The 21,223-nt window shown below is 41.1% G+C and overlaps 1 protein-coding gene across 1 annotated transcript in view; it reads left to right on the top strand.

Moving 5' to 3' along the window:
- The window catches only part of LOC311118953 (neurexin-1a-beta-like), a gene marked incomplete at both ends in the record, with an annotated part of 435,621 nt that overhangs the window by 372,744 nt on the left and 41,654 nt on the right, over positions 1-21,223 (top strand). The window contains one exon of the mRNA XM_084157689.1: positions 10,503-10,581. Coding sequence (XP_084013815.1) covers positions 10,503-10,581 — 79 coding nt within the window. The remainder of the gene's footprint in view (positions 1-10,502; positions 10,582-21,223) is intronic.

Genomic DNA, 21,223 nt, shown 5'->3' on the forward strand with positions numbered 1-21,223 from the left:
CACAGTATGCTTACATTATTAGCTATCTTTGTTATTATTTGTTGTTATTTGTTATTAGTCCCATCCTTCAACTCTATTCAATACCTCCCATCTATCTCTTAACACCATCCATATAGGATTTCTATTTGCCATATATATTTCAACCATACTGTGATGTTTTACAAAAGTTCTGAACCTTTCTATTCTCATTGCTTCTACAGATTGTGAATTAAAAATAAACATTTTTGCTAAAAGTATTATTATATTATTGATTGATTGACTATGACTTTTCAGATCACCCAGTAATGCTATCTGCAAGGTTAGCTCCAGGTAAATATTGCAATCCTTTAGCCATTCCTGGACCTGTGTCCAAAAACAAGCTACAAATGGACAGAACCTAAACAAATGATCTAATGATCACAGCAAAATCTGCAGAGCTGGGAAGATTGTATCCCCCATATAAATAACATTCTATTGGTAGCAAGAATTTTATATAATAATTTAAATTGAAAGATTCTAATTTTTGAATCCGGTGTCGTTTTGCGTGTCAGTTCATAAACACTATGCCATGGGATCGGTACGTCAAAGATCTCTTCCCAACTATTTTGCAATCTATATGGGACGGCTGTCAATCCTTTGGTCCTTAAGTGAAACTGATATACTTTTTTATTTATCACAGTTTTCCTTAACCAATTATGTTCTTTAATGCAAGGCCGACAGACAAGTTCCTTACTTTCTCCCCCTTCCACTTTCCTCTTCCACTTTTGCGGTAAGGCTGCAATTATTTGGTTGTAATTTTGGGTAGAGCAGACATTTCCATATGTTTTTGTTAGCTGCATGTGTGTCATAACTCCACCAGTCCTACCGATGATATCATTTACGAAGATTATACCTTTTTTAAACATTCTGTCAAAAAATAAAGGTTTTTTGTCAATTAGTATATTTGAATTTAACCACAATATTTGTTGCATTATTTGTTCTGTCGTTTCTGGAGGATTAAATTGAAATTGCAACCAACTTTCTATGGCTTGTTTTAGAAATAGTGACATTTGGGAGATTATTTCCTTTTCAAATAACTGAAAGTGAGAGGTTGTAATCTGAATAAAGGGGAAAAGGCCTTTCTTGAACATTGGGTGAGACAATCTTACTAATTTGCTTGAGAACCAGTTCGGATTTAAGTATAACTTTTGTATGACTGAAGCTTTTAGTGATAGGTCTAATGCTTTAATATTTAATAATTTCTGTCCTCCAAATTCATATTCATTATATAAATATGCTCTTTTAATTTTGTCTGGCTTGCCGTTCCAAATTAAATTTAATATTTTTTTCTCATATAATATAAAAAACTGTTCGCTAGGCGTAGGCAAGACCATAAGCAAATAGGTAAACTGGGATAATACTAAAGAGTTAATCAGGGTGATTTTTCCACAAATTGACAGGTATTTTCCTTTCCATGGTAGTAAGATCTTATATATTTTTGCTAACTTTCTATTAAAATATATTGAAGTGAGATCATTTATTTCCTTTGGGATATGTATTCCGAGTATATCCACATCACCATCAGACCATTTTATTGGTAAACTACATGGTAATGTAAAAATTGTATTTTTTTGTTATCCAATACGTAATATAGTAAATTTGTCATAATTTGGTTGTAATCCAGAGAGGTTAGAAAATGTATCTAGATCCTCTATGAGGCTGTGGAGGGATTCTAGTTGTGGATTTAAAAGAAAACATGAATCATCTGCGTACAATGACACCTTTGTTTTTAAGCCCTGTATTTCTAATCCTCTGATATTATTATTGGATCTGATTTTAATAGCTAACATCTCGATGGCCACAATAAATAGATATGCCGATAGTGGACAACCTTGTTTCACTCCTCTTGACAGTTTAAAACTTTCTGAGAAATAGCCATTATTTATTATTTTACACCTAGGGTTAATATATATGATTTTGACCCATTTTATAAGAGATCCTCCAAAATTGAAATGCTCCAGGCATTTATATATAAACCCCAGTCGAACTTTATTTGCTACATTTTTACTTTAGTGCCTTATTGCAAACAGGATGCATGTTTTTGAATATTTGTATTCTGTACAAGCTTCCTTTTTTTTCACTCTGTCATTTAGGTTAGTATTGTGGAGTAAGTACCATGTTGTTGATCCATCCTCAGTTTTCTCCTATCACAGCCATTAAACTATGTAACTGCTTTAAAGTCACCACTGGCCTCATGGTGAAATCCCTGAGCGGTTTCCTTCCTCTCCGTGTCACGAGTGTCAGTGTAATGCGGTAGGTCGAAGTCAGGCGCAGGACACAGAACTAAATGAAAACGTACTTTACTAGCAAGTAAAGAAATCAATACAATCACCTCCACGCAGGGAGGAGCAAACCCGCTCACCAAACGACACACGAAACAAATAACAAACACGCACAAAACACTATGGGAGCCACAGGGTTAAATAGGGAAGGAGTAATTACACGATGGGAAAAAGGTGTGAAACAATCAGACAACAACAGGTAGAACATAGAAACATAGAACATAGATTGGCAGCAGCTAGTACTCCGGTGACGACGAACGCCGAAGCCTGCCCGAGCAAGGAGGAAGGGCAGCCTCGGCAGAATCCGTGACACTCCGGCAACAGAGTTAGGAAGGACGCCTGTATCTTTGTAGTGACTGGGTGTATTTACACACCATCCAAAGTGTGATTAATAACTTCACCATACTCAAACGGATATTAAAAGTGTTCTTCTTTGCGAGGCATTGGAAAACCTCCCTGGTCTTTGTGGTTGAATCTGTGTTTGAAATTAATTGCTTGACTAAGGGACCTTACAGATAATCGTAAGTGTGGGGTACTGTGATGAGGTATTCATTCAAAAATCATGTTTAACACTATTATTGCATATAGAGTCCATGCAACTTATTATGTGATTTGTTAAAGGGATACTTCGGGATTTTGGCAATGATGCCCTTTATCTAATTCCCTAGAGTCAGATGCACTTGTGGATACCATTATTATGTCTTTGTGTCCAGTATGAAGGAAGTTAGAGGTCGTTTCTCAAGCCGATGCTAACTAGCATTAGTGAAATGGCTGGAGGTCTATGGGTATCTGCTAGCATTCTATAACATACCCATATACTTCCAATGCTAGATAAAGGGCCTCATTGCCAAAATAATTTGTAAACATTTTAAAAACGTACTTTATATTCTATTTTCAATTTTCTAACTAATTTAATACATTTTAAATTCAGGTTGTAACTCAACAAAATGTGGAAAAACTCAAGGGGTGTGAATACTGTCTGAAGGGACTGTATGTATGAGAGCCCGCTTTAGATAAGATGGGGTCAAAGATTGGTTGATTTGGTTTAGATGTGTCATAAGGTAGGAAATGCCTTGAAAACTACTGTATATCCTATATCTTTTCAACACCATCACTGGCTGATGTCAATCCTTGAGATTGGAACTGAGATGTGATATATACTGAACATACATTATGACATGTAAAAATATGACATTATGTGATAGCCTGTTCTTCTGGTTGTAAAGCCAGGAAGTACAACGTAGAGGATAATCCTCATATGGGGCACTATTTACGTAGGATAGAGAAAGACAGAGAGACAGATACAGAGAGGCAAAAACACAGACAGAAAGACAAGCAGACTGACACACAGCGAGAAAGAGAGAGACAGACAGACAGACAGACAGAGAACAACAGAACGAAAGACAGAGGGAGATGTATTGATCTGTCTGTCGGTGCCTCCCCTGTGTAGCTGCAGGAGGGGGAGTGTCAGGATCCCCCGCCAGAAAAACAAATCACGTTGGCTCTGTGATGGATGTGGCAATCCATGAATCCGCCAGGCTCTGCCATCTGGCCAGGCCAACACTGGGCTGACACTGTATATCAGACTCATGCACAGCAAATTAAATGTACATTTGGACGGCTTACCCAGGAAGGCCTCAATGAGCCTCACCGAGCACAGATGTACCAAAAAACTAAACAACCCAAGCATCTCCTTTCTCTCTCTGCCACAAACCTCTGAGCAGGTCTGCTAGCTACTTGAAGGTCATGTTAGGTCATGTTAGAAATGTTATGGATGACATTAGACAAAGAAATCACCAAGCACAGATGTACCGAAAACAAAAACCCTGGCCCTTCTCTTTCTCTGCCACAACTCTCTAAGCAGAGCAGGGTTAGTTGATCTTAGTCTATATTCAGCTGGTCTGATCTGCTAGCTACTTAAAGATCATATGAACAGGTTTTGTTGATCTACAGTATATTCAAAAGGCCTGTTCTACTACTTGACTTGATGGCGTGTGTGAGGTCATGTTTGAAATGTTATAAATGACATTACAGTGACAAAGTAATCACATTATGGAAGAAAATGTGACAGTGATCAATGACATCACCTGTAATTTGCTAGGGATAAATCAATGCTAATCTAAGCAGCTTCTCGTTATCATTTGTAACCAAAAGAGAACATCTCTAGATTAACAACCAGCATTACAGCCTGTTGGTTGAAATCCAAAGTTCAATCCATTATTTTGGGGTTATTTATATGCTTTCACATATTTCTTCACTTCATGGTGGTCCTCTGGAGTGATTTTGATCTGGTTATCACAATAACCTAAATCTCATTGAAGTAAGTGCAACCTTGGTAGCTAACTAGCTTGTCAAACGGCAGGTGCACAGAGAACCAATAAGCAGAAGCCTCCCCCACAGCCACAGGCCAAGCCTAACCCTGCTGGAAAACATTCCTAACAGGTTACTGTAAGAGACATACAGTAACCAGGAGCTGTAGAGAGAGCCCACTATGAGCCTGTTGATACAACACACACACTCCTTTAGAGCCCGCTGCTGTCTAACCATGCTGCCAGCCTGCTATGCCTCAAATGGAACAACCTTTACTGCAGTGGTTTGATCAGATGGCCCCGGGCTAGACTATAAAATAAGTTTGTAGCATAATGTTTTATACCTCACTCACTTTTCACTTTCTACCCAGGTCGTCAATTTTTTGTTCGCCCTTTTCTCCTGATTTCCCTGAGAGCCCCTAGGGTGTGGGACCTAGGGTGTGAGACCTAGGGTGTGGGAACTTGGGTGTGGGACCTAGGGTATGGGATCTTGGGTGTGGGACCTAGGGTGTGGGACCTTAGGTGTGGGACCATGGGTGTGGGACCATGGGTGTGGGACAGTGGAGGCTGCTGAGGGGAGGACGACTCATAATAATGGCCGGAATGGAGTGAATGGAATGGCATCAAACACATGGTTTTCATCTGTTTGATACCATTCCATTCATTCCATTCCAGTCATTCCTCTAAATTCCAGCCATTATTACGAGTAGTACTCCCCTCAGCAACCTCCACTGGTGTGGGACTTAAGGTGTGGGACGTTTGGTGTGGGGCCTAGGGTGTGGGACCTAGAGTGTGGGATGGAGTTAGTCGTGAGGGTTGAACATAGAGTATAGGAACAGTGTATTACAGTGGGGAAAAAAGTATTTAGTCAGCCACCAATTGTGCAAGTTCTCCCACTTAAAAAAATTAGAGAGGCCTGTAATTTTCATCATAGGTACACGTCAACTATGACAGACAAAATGAGAAAAAAAAATCCATTATAGGATTTTTTATGAATTTATTTGCAAATTATGGTGGAAAATAAGTATTTGGTCAATAACAAAAGTTTCTCAATACTTTGTTATATACCCTTTGTTGGCAATGACACAGGTCAAACGTTTTCTGTAAGTCTTCACAAGGTTTTCACACACTGTTGCTGGTATTTTGGCCCATTCCTCCATGCAGATCTCCTCTAGAGCAGTGATGTTTTGGGGCTGTCGCTGGGCAACACAGACTTTCAACTCCCTCCAAAGATTTTCTATGGGGTTGAGATCTGGAGACTGGCTAGGCCACTCCAGGACCTTGAAATGCTTCTTACGAAGCCACTCCTTGTGTTTGGGATCATTGTCATGCTGAAAGACCCAGCCACGTTTCATCTTCAATGCCCTTGCTGATGGAAGGAGGTTTTCACTCAAAATCTCACGATACATGGCCCCATTCATTCTTTCCTTTACACAGATCATTCGTCCTGGTACCTTAGCAGAAAAACAGCCCCAAAGCATGATGTTTCCACCCCCATGCTTCACAGTAGGTATGGTGTTCTTTGGATGCAACTCAGCATTCTTTGTCCTCCAAACACGACGAGTTGAGTTTTTACCAAAAAGTTATATTTTGGTTTCATCTGACCATATGACATTCTCCCAATCCTCTTCTGGATCATCCAAATGCACTCTAGCAAACTTCAGACGGGCCTGGACATGTACTGGCTTAGGATTTGAGTCCCTGGTGGCGTAGTGTGTTACTGATGGTAGGCTTTGTTACTTTGGTCCCAGCTCTCTGCAGGTCATTCACTAGGTCCCCCCGTGTGGTTCTGGGATTTTTGCTCACCATTCTTGTGATCATTTTAACCCCACGGGGTGAGATCTTGCGTGGAGCCCCAGATCGAGGGAGATTATCAGTGGTCTTGTATGTCTTCCATTTCCTAATAATTGCTCCCACAGTTGATTTCTTCAAACCAAGCTGCTTACCTATTGCAGATTCAGTCTTCCCAGTCTGGTGCAGGTCTACAATTTTGTTTCTGGTGTCCTTTGACAGCTCTTTGGTCTTGGCCATAGTGGAGTTTGGAGTGTGAATGTTTGAGGTTGTGGACAGGTGTCGTTTACACTGATAACAAGTTCAAACACGTGCCATTAATACAGGCAACGAGTGGAGGACAAAGGAGCCTCTTAAAGAAGAAGTTACAGGTCTGTGAGAGCCAGAAATCTTGCTTGTTTGTAGGTGACCAAATACTTATTTTCCACCATAATTTGCAAATAAATTCATAAAAAATCCTACAATGTGATTTTCTGGATTTTTTTTCTTCTCAATTTGTCTGTCATAGTTGACGTGTACCTATGATGAAAATTACAGGCCTCTCTCATCTTTTTAAGTGGGAGAACTTGCACAATTAGTGACTGACTAAATAGTTTTTCCCCCACTGTACATCCCAACCTTTTCCACCAAGTTTGTTCTTAACCTCTAAAGGTGTGTGTGTGGGTGGTTTCTACTAAGCTAACATATGGAATTGTTTTAAGATGGTCATCCCAAGGATCATTTAGCTATTTGATTTTGTATTTTACGACCCCTGTAGATAAAAAATATATATACAGTTGAAGTCGGAAGTTTACATACACCTTAGCCAAATACATTTAAACTTAGTTTTTCACAATTCCTGACATTTAATCCTAGTAAATATTCCCTGTTTTAGGTCAGTTAGGATTACCACTTTATTTTAAGAATGTGAAATGTCAGAATAATTGTAGAGAGAATGATTTATTTCAGCTTTTATTTCTTTCATCACATTCCCAGTGGGTCAGAAGTTTACATACACTCAATTAGTATTTGGTAGCATTGCCTTTAAATTGTTTAACTTTGGTCAAACGTTTCGGGTAGCCTTCCACAAGCTTCCCACAATAAGTTGGGTGAATTTTGGCCCATTCCTCCTGACAGAGCTGGTGTAACTGAATGAGGTTTGTAGGCCTCCTTGCTCGCACATGCTTTTTCAGTTCTGCCCACACATTTTCTATAGGGTTGAGGTCAGGGCTTTGTGATGGCCACTCCAATACCTTGACTTTGTTTTCCTTAATCCATTTTGTCACAACTTTGGAAGTATGGTTTGGGTCATTGTCCATTTGGAAGACCCCTTTGTGACCAAGCTTTAACTTCCTGACTGATGTCTTGAGATGTTGCTTCAATATATCCAATTAATTTTCCTTCCTCATGATGCCATCTATTTTGTCAAGTGCACCAGTCCCTCCTGCAGCAAATCACCCCCACAGCATGATGCTGCCACCCCTGTGCTTCACGGTTGGGATGGTGTTCTTCGGCTTGCAAGCGACCCCCTTTTTCCTCCGAACATAACGATGGTCATTATAAAAAAGCCTGACTACAGTTTACAACTGCACATGGGGACAAAGATCGTACTTTTTGGAGAAATGTCCTCTGGTCTGAAGAAACGAAAATAGAATTGTTCGGCCATAATGACCATTGTTATGTTTGGAGGAAAAAGGGGGTCGCTTGCAAGCCGAAGAACACCATCCCAACCGTGAAGCACAGGGGTGGCAGCATCATGCTGTGGGGGTGCGTTGCTGCAGGAGGGACTGGTGCACTTCACAAAATAGATGGCATCGTGTATGTAAACTTCCGACTAAATGATTTGATAAACTATTGAATTTGGCCTTTACTAATATAGCCCATAGAAATGCATTGAACAACACATTCATAAATGGCAAAAAAAGTCAAAAAATGTATCATAAGGAATACGGTTTTGAAGAGTGTGTCATATATCTAGGAGATATACAAAAGCTCTGGGACACATATTTAAGCCCTTATTTTATTTAGGCACAAAACTACCTCCATACTTCCATTCATTTGTATGGGTTACCTTCAGACGAGTCCGGTGACACTTGTGGGGGTGGTAGAGCATAAGGATACGGACGCTACAGACGTTTTCGCGAGAAGACTGATTTTCGGAACGTCTCATGGTCTGACAAATACCGCTGTAGCTCGGCCACCTTCCACAGGCAGAGGTGGTGGATTGAGATGCAGCCCATGCAAACAAACAGATATCTCTAGCTTAAACTGATGGATTTTGATGGGGATTTTTTATTATGTTACTTAGATTGACCACCTAAAATATGTAATATAAACTTTATTTCGCAGCCAATCACAGGTTTGCTCTTTGGGCTTTCCAATATTTTTGTTTTTAAGCTGCCACTAGTCTGTGCCCTCTAAATGTCAGTGGTGTTTTGTGATGGCACTAAACAATCCCTTGGAGGGCTATTTGTTTCAGCACACTGGCTGTGCCTCAGTATGAGCTTAGTTTGCGTTGACAATAAGCACTGTGAACTTTACCCTCAATTGTTCCTCGATAACCAAATCTAATTTATTTAAGGACAATAGTGTCACCTGGAAAATAGAGGCAGCAGTAGCAGCTGATATTTGTGGCCGTTAGCCGACTACAACTGTATTTTACAGATAAATCTCCCCCAGCTAAGCAGTATGAGTTTCCAGTATTCCATTCCAATCGGTCTTTATCTCTTGATTTCTTCATTCAAACTCTTTAGATTCCAGGATTGATAGTGTGATGGGTTTGAAGGTGTGGATTGGAACAACAATCCTTCTCAGTTTACTGTTAAACTGCCTCTCTCTCTCTCTCTCTCTCTCTCTCTCTCTCTCTCTCTCTCTCTCTCTCTCTCTCTCTCTCTCTCTCTCTCTCTCTCTCTCTCTCTCTCTCTCTCTCTCTCTCTCTCTCTCTCTCTCTCTCTCTCTCTCTCTCTCTCTCTCTCTCTCTCTCTCTCTCTCTCTCTCTCTCTCTCTCTCTCTCTCTCTCTCTCTCTCTCTCTCTCTCTCTCTCTCTCTCTCTCTCTCTCTCTCTCTCTCTCTCCATTCCTCACCCCTCAATTTCTCCTTCTGTCCGTGTAATAGATAAACATTCAGTCAGCTATTCAGTGTCCTCACTGCATGTGGGTAGAGCAAGTCTCAGTGCCTGGGTGTCTGGGTCTTAAAGGGAGTGCGATATTATGTCTCTGTGTCCAGTATAAAGGAAGTTAGAGGTAGTTTCGCAAGCCAATGTAAACTAGCGTTACAGTAGCAGCTGGCATGCTAGCATCCATGAATGTATCTGACTCTGGGTAAGTAGAAAAAACTGCTTTATTGCCAGAATCTGTCCATTTACTACTACGGTATCATCTGCTGGACCGTGAAAACACTTCATGACCTGGTGGACAGGGTATTATTCTGCTCCTTGGTTATAGTGTCAACCCTGCTCTCATTCCTAACACTTATACTGTCAACCCTGCTCTCATTCCTAACCCTTATACTGTCAACCCTGCTCTCATTCCTAACACTTATACTGTCAACCCTGCTCTCATTCCTAACCCTTATACTGTCAACCCTGCACTCATTCCTAATCCTTATACTGTCAACCCTGCACTCATTCCTAACCCTTATACTGTCAACCCTGCACTCATTCCTAACCCTTATACTGTCAACCCTGCTCTCATTCCTAACCCTTATACTGTCAACCCTGCACTCATTCCTAACCCGTAGACTGTCAACCCTGCTCCCATTCCTAACCCTTATACTGTCAACCCTGCTCTCATTCCTAACCCTTAAACTGTCAACCCTGCTCTCATTCCTAACACTTATACTGTCACCCCTGCACTCATTCCTAACCCTTAAACAGTCAACCCTGCTCTCATTCCTAACCCTTATACTGTCAACCCTGCTCTCATTCCTAACACTTATACTGTCAACCCTGCTCTCATTCCTAACCCTTAAACTGTCAACCCTGCTCTCATTCCTAACACTTATACTGTCAACCCTGCTCTCATTCCTAACCCTTATACTGTCAACCCTGTTCTCATTCCTAACCCTTAAACTGTCAACCCTGCACTCATTCCTAACACTCTCTTTTTACCTCTCTTCCCTCCAGACGACGGACGATCTGCCGGTGGCGTCTGCGGAGTGTCCGAGCGATGATGAGGACATTGATCCCTGTGAGCCGAGCTCAGGTGGGTTAGGTTAGTCATCTGTTTTATTCCTCCTCTCTCTGGGTGTCGCTGTCAGTCAGTCTCTCAACATATTACCAGTCTGTCAGTCAGTCTCTCACCGTATTACCAGGCTGTCAGTCAGTCTATCACCGTATTACCAGGCTGTCAGTCAGTCTATCACCGTATTACCTGTCAGTCAGTCAGTCTCTCAACATATTACCAGTCTGTCAGTCAGTCTCTCACTGTATTACCAGTCTTTCAGTCAGTCTCTCACCGTACCACCAGTCAGTCAGTCAGTCTCTCACCGTATTACCTGTCAGTCAGTCTCTCACCGTATTACCTGTCAGTCAGTCTCTCACTGTATTACCAGTCTTTCAGTCAGTCTCTCACCGTACCACCAGTCAGTCAGTCAGTCTCTCACCGTATTACCTGTCAGTCAGTCTCTCACCGTATTACCAGTCTTTCAGTCAGTCTCTCACCGTACCACCAGTCAGTCAGTCAGTCTCTCACCGTATTACCTGTCAGTCAGTCTCTCACCGTATTACCAGTCTGTCAGGCGATCTCTCACCATAATAACAGTCTGTCAGTCAGTGTCTCTGTGTGTCACGATCACACTCATGGTCAGTCCACCATCAAGGTTTTTAAGACACTGTATTGAAGCTACTGTACTGTAGGTATTGATTCTAGTATTTTTTGTCACTATCACCGTCAGTCTGTCCACACCACTACGCACCAATTAACGTCACTGTGGTGAAGCTATAGTAAAGCAGTGGTTCACACGTATTTGTGTGTGTAAGTCATGACAGTATTTTGTCCAGTTACCTCAAAGTCTGAGTTACTTTCTTTACCTTCACACCAGGATTGGGGTCAAATCCATTTCAATTCAGTCAATTCTGGGAGTTCCAATATACTTTTTGAATTGGCTGAATTGAAATAGACTCGACCCACAACCTTGCCTCACATCACACACAGTGCCTTGCAAAATAATTCAGAGCCCTTGGATTTCTTCACTTTTTATTGTGTTACAAAAATGGATGTAATTTTTTGTCAACAATATATACCAAATTATCAAAGTGGAAGATTTTTAATTTTTAATTTGGATTATTAATACAAAAATGTATAACTTAATATAATCGTTACATAAGTATTCAGCCCCTTTGTTTAGGCAAGTCTAAATTAGTTCAGGAGTCAAATTTGGCTTAACTAATCACATAAAAAGTTACTTGGTGTGAAATCATTGGGTGTGACATGATTTTTAAATTACTAACCCTTTTTTATTTTATTTTATTTTTTACCTTTACTTAACCAGGTAAGCCAGTTGAGAACAAATTCTCATTTACAACTGCGACCTGGCCAAGATAAAGCAAAGCAGTGTGATAAAAACAACAACACAGAGTTACATATGGGGTAAACAAAACGTACAGTCAATAACACAATAGAAAATCTATATACAGTGTGTGCAAATGTAGTAAGTTATGGAGGTAAGGCAATAAATAGGCCATAGTGCAAAATAATTACAATTATAATTTTGTATTAACACTGGAGTGATAGATGTGCAGAAGATGATGTGCAAATAGAGATACTGGGGTGCAAATTAGCAAAATAAATAACAATGTAAATAACAATATGGGGATGAGGTAGTTGGGTGGGCTAATTACAGATGGGCTGTGTATAGGTGCAGTGATCGGTAAGCTGCTCTGACAACTGATGCTTAAAGATAGTGAGGGAGATAAGTGTCTCCAGCTTCAGAGATTTTTGCAGTTTGTTCCAGTCATTTGCAGCAGAGAACTGGAAGGAATGGCGACCAAAGGAGGTGTTGGCTTTGGGGATGACCAGTGAGATATACCTGCTGGAGCGCATACTATGGGTGGGTGTTGCTATGGTGACCAATGAGCTAAGATAAGGCAGGGATTTGCCTAGAAGGGATTTAGATGACCTGGAAGTCAATAACAAAAGTTTCTCAATACTTTGTTTATATACCCTTTGTTGGCAATGACACAGGTCAAACGTTTTCTGTAAGTCTTCACAAGGTTTTCACACACTGTTGCTGGTATTTTGGCCCATTCCTCCATGCAGATCTCCTCTAGAGCAGTGATGTTTTGGGGCTGTCGCTGGGCAACACAGACTTTCAACTCCCTCCAAAGATTTTCTATGGGGTTGAGATCTGGAGACTGGCTAGGCCACTCCAGGACCTTGAAATGCTTCTTATGAAGCCACTCCTTCGTTGCCCGGGCGGTGTGTTTGGGATCATTGTCATGCTGAAAGACCCAGCCACGTTTCATCTTCAATGCCCTTGCTGATGGAAGGAGGTTTTCACTCAAAATCTCACGATACATGGCCCCATTCATTCTTTCCTTTACACGGATCAGTCGTCCTGGTCCCTTTGCAGAAAAACAGCCCCAAAGCATGATGTTTCCACCCCTATGCTTCACAGTAGGTATGGTGTTCTTTGGATGCAACTCAGCATTCTTTGTCCTCCAAACACGACGAGTTGAGTTTTTACCAAAAAGTTCTATTTTGGTTTCATCTGACCATATGACATTCTCCCAAACCTCTTCTGGATCATCCAAATGCACTCTAGCAAACTTCAGACGGGCCTGGACATGTACTGGCTTAAGCAGGGGGACACGTCTGGCACTGCAGGATTTGAGTCCCTGGCGGCGTAGTGTGTTACTGATGGTAGGCTTTGTTACTTTGGTCCCAGCTCTCTGCAGGTCATTCACTAGGTCCCCCCGTGTGGTTCTGGGATTTTTGCTCACCGTTCTCGTGATCATTTTGACCCCACGGGGTGAGATCTTGCGTGGAGCCCCAGATCGAGGGAGATTATCAGTGGTCTTGTATGTCTTCCATTTCCTAATAATTGCTCCCACAGTTGATTTCTTCAAACCAAGCTGCTTACCTATTGCAGATTCAGTCTTCCCAGCCTGGTGCAGGTCTACAATGTTGTTTCTGGTGTCCTTTGACAGCTCTTTGGTCTTGGCCATAGTGGAGTTTGGAGTGTGACTGTTTGAGGTTGTGGACAGGTGTCTTTTATACTGATAACAAGTTCAAACAGGTGCCATTAATACAGGTAACGAGTGGAGGACAGAGGAGCCTCTTAAAGAAGAAGTTACAGGTCTGTGAGAGCCAGAAATCTTGCCTGTTTGTAGGTGACCAAATACTTATTTTCCACCATAATTTGCAAATAAATTCATTAAAAATCCTACAATGTGATTTTCAGGATTTTTTTTCTTCTCAATTTGTCTGTCATAGTTGACGTGTACCTATGATGAAAATTACAGGCCTCTCTCATCTTTTTAAGTGGGAGAACTTACACAATTGGTGGCTGACTAAATACTTTTTTCCCCCACTGTATATGGGGCTTTGGTGACAAAGCGGATGGCACTGTGATAGACTACATCCAATTTGCTGAGTAGAGTGTTGGAAGCTATTTTGTAAATGACATTGCCGAAGTCAAGGATCGGTAGGATAGTCAGTTTTACGAGGGCATGTTTAGCAGCATGAGTGAAGGAGGCTTTGTTGCGAAATAGGAAGCCGATTCTAGATTTAACTATGGATTGGAGATGCTTAATGTGAGTCTGAAAGGAGAGTTTACAGTCTAACCAGACACCTAGGTATTTGTAGTTGTCCACATATTCTAAGTCAGAGCCGCCGAGAGTAGTGAATTTAGTCGAGCAGGCGGGTGCAAGCAGCGTTCGATTGAAGAGCATGCATTTAGTTTTACTAGCGTTTAAGAGCAGTTGGAGGCCACGGAAGGAGTGTTGTATGGCATTGAAGCTCGTTTGGAGGTTTGTTAACACAGTGTCCAATGAAGGGCCAGATGTATACAAAATGGTGTCGTCTGCGTAGAGGTGGATCTGAGAGTCACCAGCAGCAAGAGCGACATCTTTGATATACACAGAGAATAGAGTCGGCCTGAGAATTGAACCCTGTGGCACCCCCATAGAGACTGCCAGAGGTCCAGACAACAGGCCCTCCGATTTGACACATTGAATTTTATCTGAGAAGTAGTTGGTGAACCAGGCGAGGCAGTCATTTGAGAAACCAAGGCTATTTAGTCTGCCAATAAGAATGTGGTGATTGACAGAGTCAAAAGCCTTGGCCAGGTCAATGAAGACGGCTGCACAGTACTGTCTATTATCGATCGCGGTTATTATAACGTTTAGGACCTTGAGCAAGTTGCAGCGGAGGGTGCAGAGCTGGTGGCCGGGGTAGGGTTAGAAAATTGAAATTCTCGATTATTGTAGATTTATCGGTGGTCACAGTGTTTCCTAGCCGCAGTGCAGTGGGCAGCTGGGAGGAGGTGTTCTTATTCTCCATGGACTTTACAGTGTCCCAAATTTTTTGGGAGTTAGTGCTACAGGATGCACATTTCTGTTTGAAAAAGTTAGCCTTTGCTTTCCTAACTGATTGTGTATATTGGTTCCTGACTTCCCTGAAAAGTTGCATATCGCGGGGGCTGTTCGATGCTAATGCCGTACGCCACAGGATGTTTTTGTGTTGGTCAAGGGCAGTCAAGTCTGGGGTGAACAAGGGGCTATATCTGTTCTTAGTTCTGAACTTTTTGAATGGGGCATGCTTATTTAAGATGGAGAGGAAAGCACTTTGTCTCCCATACATGCAACATCTGGAAGGTCCCTCAGTCAAGTATTGAATTTCAAACACAGATTAAACTACAAAGACCAGGGAGCTTTTCAAAAGCTTCATAAAGAAGGGCAGTGATTGGTAAATGGGTAACAATAACAAAGCAGACATTGAATATCTCTTTAATGATTGGTTTAGTTAATAATTCTACTGTGCATTATGTATTAAACCACCTCAAAGATCCTTCTGAACTGAGCTGCAGGACAGGAATGAAACGGATCAGGGATGTTAACATGAGGCCATTGGTGATTTTAAAACAGCTACAGAGTTCAATGTCTGTGATGGAAGAGAACTGAGGATGGATCAACAACATTGTAGTGACTCCACAATAATGACCTAAATGAGAGTGAAGAGAAGAACACAAATATACAAAACATGCATCTAAAGTAATACTGAAAAGACAAAAAACATGGCAAAGGAATACACTTTTTGTCCTAAATGTAAAGCCCCATTTTGGGGGCAAATCCAACACAACACATCACTGAGTAACTGCCTCCTTATTTTCAAGCATGGTGGTGTCTGCATCATAGTATGGGTATGTTTGACATCGGCAAATACTGGGGAATTCTTCAGGATAAGAAGAAACAGGATAGGGCTAAGCCAGGGGTTCCCAAACGTTTTTGGCCCACGACCCCATTTTGATATCAGAAAAATCTGGCGGCAACAACCATGTGGGAAAGAAAAAAGTTGTTAACAGCCAATGTTTGCTTTTTTAATTGGGCTATGGCAGTCAATTGCAAAACATTCTAACAGTATTTGTGGTTCTCTTCTCAACTCAGCATCACTTACTTTAATGTGGGGCTATGACAATCAACTGCAAAATGTCTCACCACCACTAATGAGATTGGTGTGCTTGATGCATGTCGTGTCGGAGCTTCTCAAACTCAGGGGGCGTGGTCGACAGTGCGCACCTCTTCTCTCCTGTCACATCCAACCTGGATTGATATTTGTTTTTAATGCAGACGAGAACACTGAATCACCGTACCATGGCTGATACCCCTGCATGCTTATGTTCAGTACATTCAGTTTCCCAAATATATCTGTTACATATGCAAGGAGACACATTATAGTTTCATTACAGACAAAGTCAGCAGTCTGTTTTTGACATCCATTACGAATGAAAACAGTTCCTCTCATAATTAAAAAAATATTTCCAACACTCCCCCTCGATAACCACCAAGCCTCTGTGTGAAATAGAACATTGTCATGCTCTGATCCCATATCTCCACATAGTTTTGCGAACAGGCGTACGCAATGTAGTTTACAATAGAAGTTCTTACCTCAGATTTTTTGCCGCCAGTGATCTCGGTGTAACCGTTATAGCTCAGTGTGTGTATCATACAATGCGTCCATATGGCAGAGGGAGACACATTCATAACTAGAGTGCAGAGGCCTGCCCGCCGTCCCATGATAGATGGAGCCCCATTTGTGCAAAAGACCACCATACGATCCCATGGAATTAGTTTTTCGTCAATATAGCCACGCAGCACACTGAACATCCCCTAAGCCGTTTCATGCTCGGGAATCGTGAGACAGAACAATATGTCCTTGTGAATAGCATCACCCGACATGTAACGAGCAAAAGTCCATTCATGGCATTTGGAGAGCATAAGGTGGGGAGTTTTTTGTTGTTCAGTCAGTTTCCTCTTGATTGCTACCTATAGCATCAATTCTTAGTTTCGCAGTGATATCTGACAAAGGTAGTGATGTGAGTTTCTATGCCTCTGCCTCCCCACACATTGTTTTCACCATATCAATTGCAGCCGGTAATATCAAAGTCTCTGCTATAGTGTGTGGTTTATAGCTTAGTGGGCTTAGCCATTCACCGTGGGAATGATTCAAGTGCAACGGTCAAGTGCGCCTTTTTCCGGGTTAATTTTTACTTTTAGATTTGAATAATTTTCATTTAGATTTTTAAGGTTAACCACATTGCAATTATTTTGATTCACAAAGACATTATTATATTTACACTATCGTTCAAAAGTTTGGGGTCACTTAGAAATGTCCTTGTTTTCCATGAAAACATACATTAAATGAGTTTGAATAGGAAATGTATCAAAATGAATAGGAAATGTAGTCATTGACAAGGTTAGAAATAATGATTTCTAATATAAATAATAATTGTGTCCTTCAAACTTTGCTTTCGTCAAAGAATCCTCCACCTTTGCCATTCTAGTTGTCAATATGTTGAGGTAATCTGAAGAGATTTCACCCCATGCTTCCTGAAGCACCTCCCACAAGTTGGATTGGCTTAATGGGCACTTCTTACGTACCATATGGTCAAGCTGCTCCCACAACAGCTCAATAGGGTTGAGATCCGGTGACTGTGCTGGCCACTCCATTATAGACAGAATACCAGCTGACTGCTTCTTCCCTAAATAGTTATTGCATAGTTTGGAGCTGTGCTTTGGGTCATTGTCCTGAAATTGGCTCCAATCAAGCGCCGTCCACTGGGTATGGCATGGTGTTGCAAAATTGAGTGATAGCCTTCCTTCTTCAAGATACCCTTTTACCCTGTACAAATTCTCCCGCATCCATATCAGGCGACCCCACATGGGATCGCGACCCATAGTTTGGGAACCACTGAGCTAAGCACAGGCAAAATCCTAGAGTAAAACCTGTTTCAATCTGCTTTCCAACAGACACTAAGGGATTAATTAACCTTTCAGCAGGACAATAACCTACAACCCAAGGCCAAATCTACACTGGAGTTGCTTACCAAGAAATTACAGTGGCCAAATTACAGTTTTGACTTAAATCTGTTTGAAGTAATATGGCAACAATTCAAAATTGCTGTCTAGCCATGATCCCCAACATCTTGATCGAGCTTGACACATTTTTTATAGAATAATCGGCAAATATTGTACAATCCAGGTGTGCAAAGCTCTTAGAGACTTACCCAAGTTGTGGCGTTAACTCAACAGCATTACGACCAGGAATACGACTTTCCCGAAGCAGATCCTTTGTTTGCTCTCCCCAGGGCAACTGAACTGATTCCAGCGGCTGACCCAAAACATCGCTGGCGGAGGAGAGGCATTCGGAGTGGCCTGCTGGTTCGACTTAGGAGGCGCGCACACCACCCACCACTTCCAAGTATTCTACTCGCTAATGTTCAGTCTTTGGTTAACAAGCTCGACGAACTACGGGCAAGGATTTCTTTCCAGAGAGACATCAAGGCCTGTAACATACTCTGTTTCACGGAAATTAAAATAAACATTCTGTCGGAATTGGTCCAGCCAGATGGGTTCTCAGTTCATCGCGCAGACAGGAATAAATATCTCTCCGGGAAGCAGAAGGGCGGAGGTGTGTGTTTCATGATTAACGACTCATGGTGTAATTGTAGTAACATACAGAAACTCGAGTCCTTTTGTTCACCCAACCTAGAATATCTCACAATCAAATGCCGACCGTATTATCTCCCAAGAGAATTCTCTTCGGCTATAGTCACGGCCGTGTATATCCCCCCTCAAGCCGATACCACGACGGCCCTCAAAGAACTTCACTGGACCTTATGCAAACTGGAAACCACATATTCTGAGGCTGCATTTATTGAAGCCAGGGATTTTAACAAAGCAAATTTGTAGGGTGCCGAAGTTCTATCAACATATCGTCTGTTGTACTCGCGCTGCTAAAATCCTCGACCATTGCTATTCGAACTTCCGGAATGGTTATAAGGCCCTCCCCCGCCCTCCTTTCGGCAAATCTGACCACAACTCCATTTTGCTTCTCCCTTCCTATAGGCAGAAACTCAAACAGGAAGTACCCGTTCTAAGGACTATTCAACGCTGGTCTGACCAATGGCAAAGTGACTGGGAATATGGCAGAATACAAACAGTGTAGCTACTCACTCCGTAAGGCAATTAAACTGGCAAAACATCAGTATAGAGACAAAGTGGAACTGAGTAGGGACCGGTATGCATACATTCAATAAGTAAAGACTGATTTCAGAACAGTACAGTAATTATTTCCTTTATGGTTTATCTTGAACTGCATTGTTGGTTAATGGCTTGTAAGTAAGCATTTCATGGTAAGGTCTACACCTTATGTATACGGCTCATGTGACAAATGCAATTTGATTTGATTTGATTTGAATAGGGACCGGGATGAACACATTCAATAAGTAAAGACTGATTTCAGAACAGTTCAGTAGTTAATTCCTTTATGGTTTATCTGAATAGAGACTGGTATGAGCACATTCAATCAGTTAAGACTGATTCCAGAACAGTTCAGTAGCTCATTCCTTTATGGTTTATCTGAGTAGGGACCGGTATGAATACATTCAATAAGTAAAGACTGATTCCAGAACAGTTCAGTAGCTCATTCCTTTATGGTTTATCTGAGATGGGACCGGTATGAATACATTCAATAAGTAAAGACTGATTCCAGAACAGTTCAGTAGCTCATTCCTTTATGGTTTATCTGAGATGGGACCGGTATGAATACATTCAATAAGTAAAGACTGATTCCAGAACAGTTCAGTAGCTCATTCCTTTATGGTTTATCTGAGTAGGGACCGGTATGAATACATTCGATAAGTAAAGACTGATTCCAGAACAGTTCAGTAGCTCATTCCTTTATGGTTTATCTGAGATGGGACCGGTATGAATACATTCAATGAGTAAAGACTGATTTCAGAACAGTTCAGTAGCTCATTCCTTTATGGTGTATCTGAGTAGGGACCGGTATGAATACATTCAATAAGTAAAGACTGATTTCAGAACAGTTCAGTAGCTCATTCCTTTATGGTGTATCTGAGTAGGGACTGGTATGAATACATTATATATCGAATAAGCATAATCATAATCATCCAATGCTTTGCACCATAGTGCTTCATTTTAAAAACCCTTCCCTGGTTCCACCATAAGTGTGTATAGCTAGTTTAATTGTTTTTGTGAAATGCTTCCTGGTTGGCGTGTTAGGTCCCAGCTGTAATTAATTCCAGTAAACTCATAACAGCTATCCAGTCGGACTAGCATCCTGTTGTGTCACATACGCCAGCACTTATGAGGCGCTGATTACTTACACATAACATCTTTAGGAGTGTTGTCATTGTTTTAGTATTGTCTCCTAGGAAAACACATAAACACACACTCGCACACACACACACACACACACACACACACACACACACACACACACAGACACAAACACGGCACAGGATAGCAAACAGACAAACACCCTCTTAACAGTAACTGTTCTTGAAGACAACACAACACAACAAAGCCAACTCTTTCAGACAAACGCCTTTTAGTTCAGGATCAAGGATGTGTTTACTGATAGACTATAATGACCTGTGTTTACCGATTCACTCTACAATAGTTATATTGTACATAAAAGATCCCGGCCAAAATGTTTTCTGATTGCTTGACCAGCCATAATAGATACAAGCTTAAGGTTATGACGTGACTAGCCATAATAGATACATTCTTAAGGTTATGACTTGACTAGCCATAATAGATACATGCTTAAGGTTATGACTTGACTAGCCATAATAGATACATTCTTAAGGTTATGACTTGACTAGCCATAATATATACATTCTTAAGGTTATGACTTGACTAGCCATAATAGATACATGCTTAAGGTTATGACTTGACTAGCCATAATAGATACATTCTTAAGGTTATGACTTGACTAGCCATAATATATACATTCTTAAGGTTATGACATGACTAGCCATAAAAGATACATTCTTAAGGTTATGACTTGACTAGCCATAATAGATACATTCTTAAGGTTATGACTTGACTAGCCATAATAGATACATGCTTAAGGTTATGATGTGACTAGCCAAAATAGATACATGCTTAAGGTTATGACTTGACTAGCCATAATAGATACATTCTCAAGGTTATGACGTGACTAGCCATAATAGATACATTCTTAAGGTTATGACTTGACTACCCGTAATAGATACATTCTTAAGGTTATGACTTGACAAGCCATAATATATATATATTCTTAAGGTTATGACTTGACTAGCCATAATAGATACATTCTTAAGGTTATGACTTGACTA

The sequence above is a fragment of the Coregonus lavaretus genome (genome assembly GCF_964263955.1).
Source record: "Coregonus lavaretus genome assembly, chromosome: 1".
Lineage (NCBI taxonomy): Eukaryota > Metazoa > Chordata > Actinopteri > Salmoniformes > Salmonidae > Coregonus > Coregonus lavaretus.